This window comes from Octopus bimaculoides, chromosome 24, assembly GCF_001194135.2.
Source record: "Octopus bimaculoides isolate UCB-OBI-ISO-001 chromosome 24, ASM119413v2, whole genome shotgun sequence".
NCBI lineage: Eukaryota > Metazoa > Mollusca > Cephalopoda > Octopoda > Octopodidae > Octopus > Octopus bimaculoides.
The window spans coordinates 2,870,223-2,872,522 of NC_069004.1; the positions used below are offsets into that span (position 1 = coordinate 2,870,223).

Genomic DNA, 2,300 nt, shown 5'->3' on the forward strand with positions numbered 1-2,300 from the left:
GGCGAACCCTGCTGTACTCTTCCACCACAACTTTCTCTCACTCTTTCTTCCTGTTTCTGTTGTGCCTGTAATTCAAAGGGTCAGCCTTGTCACACTGTGTCACGCTGAATATCCCCGAGAACTACGTTAAGGGTACACGTGTCTGTGGAGTGCTCAGCCACTTGCACGTTAATTTCACGAGCAGGCTGTTCAGTTGATCGGATCAACTGGAACCCTCGACGTCGTAAGCGACGGAGTGCCAACAGTAACTACTTTGATCACCTAATGGGTTGTGAATGCCCTCACAGCCTGGCAACTCAACCATGACGACTTTTTGTTATCTCATTGCTGACACACAAGAAAACATATTTTGAGACAGGATCTTTTGTATCAAATTGCATACTTTGAAATGTCGGTATATTTACATCAGACAGGTTATTCAGATATTAATGTGAGTCCATTAGTACATACCTTGATATTACGATCTTTTCACATTGGCAGAAAAATGAATTAAACGCTATTACGTATTTCAGTATGAGAATATATATTGTGTTCGTTAGTAAAGGTACTCTTCTACTTATTTCAGTCATTTGACTGTGGTCATGCTGGAGCACTGCTTTTAGTAGAGCAAATTGACTCCAGGACTTATTCTTTCTAAGCTTAGTACTTATTCTATCGGTGTCTTTTGCCAAACCGTCCAAGTTACGGGGATGTAAACGCACCAACATCAGTTGTCAAGCAATGGTGGTGGTGGTGGTGCGGGAATAAACAGGGACACACATGTGATGGGCTTCTTTCAGTTTCTATCTACCAAATCCACTCACAAGGCTTTGTAAAAACAATAAAAAATACAAGAAAATATACATAAAAAAAGACATTATTTCATGAGCTTAATATGTCTAAAAGACAAAGAACTTACCAAAATTTTCATCGGCAGCAATCATTTTCTCAAGGGATCCTTCAAAACCACCAACAGAATCATCTTCACACCATCCTACATACTGGCAGAGATAATTAGTGAAATCGTTAAAGGGTTGCTTTTATAATTAACAATTAAAAATGTATTTCATCTACAATTTAATGACACTTGTTCCTGTCTCTCAATCATACTTTAGCCTCTTAACACCTGCCCCAAAGACAACTCCCTCAATATAACGAGGGGTTACTAAGAAGTTCTCGGTTTTAAGGATACCCCCACCCATTCCCACCATCTTCGTTTTAAAAAATGTCTGTACGAGAGACATAAAGCCTCTCTCCATGAATTTTTCAAAGTGGGAGAACATTGTAGGTGATTGCTCCCACCGGGGACTGGAACTAGACACACACGAATACACACACACACACTTCTTACAGACACTGATACACAAATGCAGACACACAGACACACACATAGAAATACACACCAAACACACATGCACATTCATACAGGCATTGATACACAAACACACACCATACAAACATAAACCAAACACACATGCAACATACACACACACATTTTTACAGACACTGATGCACAAAGACACAGACACGCATATATGCACACACACACATATATACACACACACACACACACACTCTCTCTCTCTCTCTCTCTTCCCTCCTACACACTCAAACAAGCACACATCCTAAGGCACTAGTAACCGTGGAAACCAAATATTTCCCGTGTTATATTCTGTTTCTTGAAGATTATTTTACCTGGCATAAAGTCGCATCAAACATTTTGCAGGCCTCATCAGACGCTGTTGACATGGGCAAACCAAACGACTGCCAAGCCTGCAAAAAAACCCCAAATTATTCTATTTCGTTAAAAACAAACAAACAAAATAAATGAAAATGATAAAAATTTAAAAAATACAAAACATAAAACAATAAAATCTATGCACAAAATTAATCAAAACTCAGAAAATTTCAACAAAAAAAATGAACACATTTAAGGGAAGACATGGCTGTGTGGTTAAGAAGGTTTCTTTGCAGTCAAATGGTTTTGGTTCAGGGTTCAGTCCCACTGTGTGGCACCTTGGGCAAGTGTCTTCTACTATAGCCTCGGGCCGACCAAAGCCTTGTGAGTGGATTTGGTAGATGGAAACTGAAAGAAGCCCACCGTATATATGTGTGTGTGTGTGTGTATATATATATATATATATATATATGTATGTATGTATGTGTGTGTATATGTTTGTGTGTCTGTGTTTGTCCCCCCAACATCGCTTGACAACCGATGCCGGTGTGTTTAGGTCCCTGTAACTTAGCGGTTCGGCAAAAGAGACCGATAGAATAAGTACTAGGCTTACAAAGAATAAGTCCTGGGGTCGATTTGATTC

The 2,300-nt window shown here is 39.4% G+C and overlaps 1 protein-coding gene across 1 annotated transcript in view; it reads right to left on the minus strand.

The window, feature by feature from the left end:
- Window positions 1-1,778, minus strand: part of LOC106868762 (tetratricopeptide repeat protein 38) — an 11,109-nt gene extending 9,331 nt beyond the window's left edge. The window contains exons 1-2 of the mRNA XM_014914180.2: window positions 1,675-1,778; window positions 899-980 (exon numbers count right to left, since the gene is read on the minus strand). Coding sequence (XP_014769666.2) covers window positions 899-980; window positions 1,675-1,728 — 136 coding nt within the window. The 5' untranslated portion in view covers window positions 1,729-1,778. The remainder of the gene's footprint in view (window positions 1-898; window positions 981-1,674) is intronic.
- Between the last annotated feature and the right edge of the window lie 522 nt (window positions 1,779-2,300).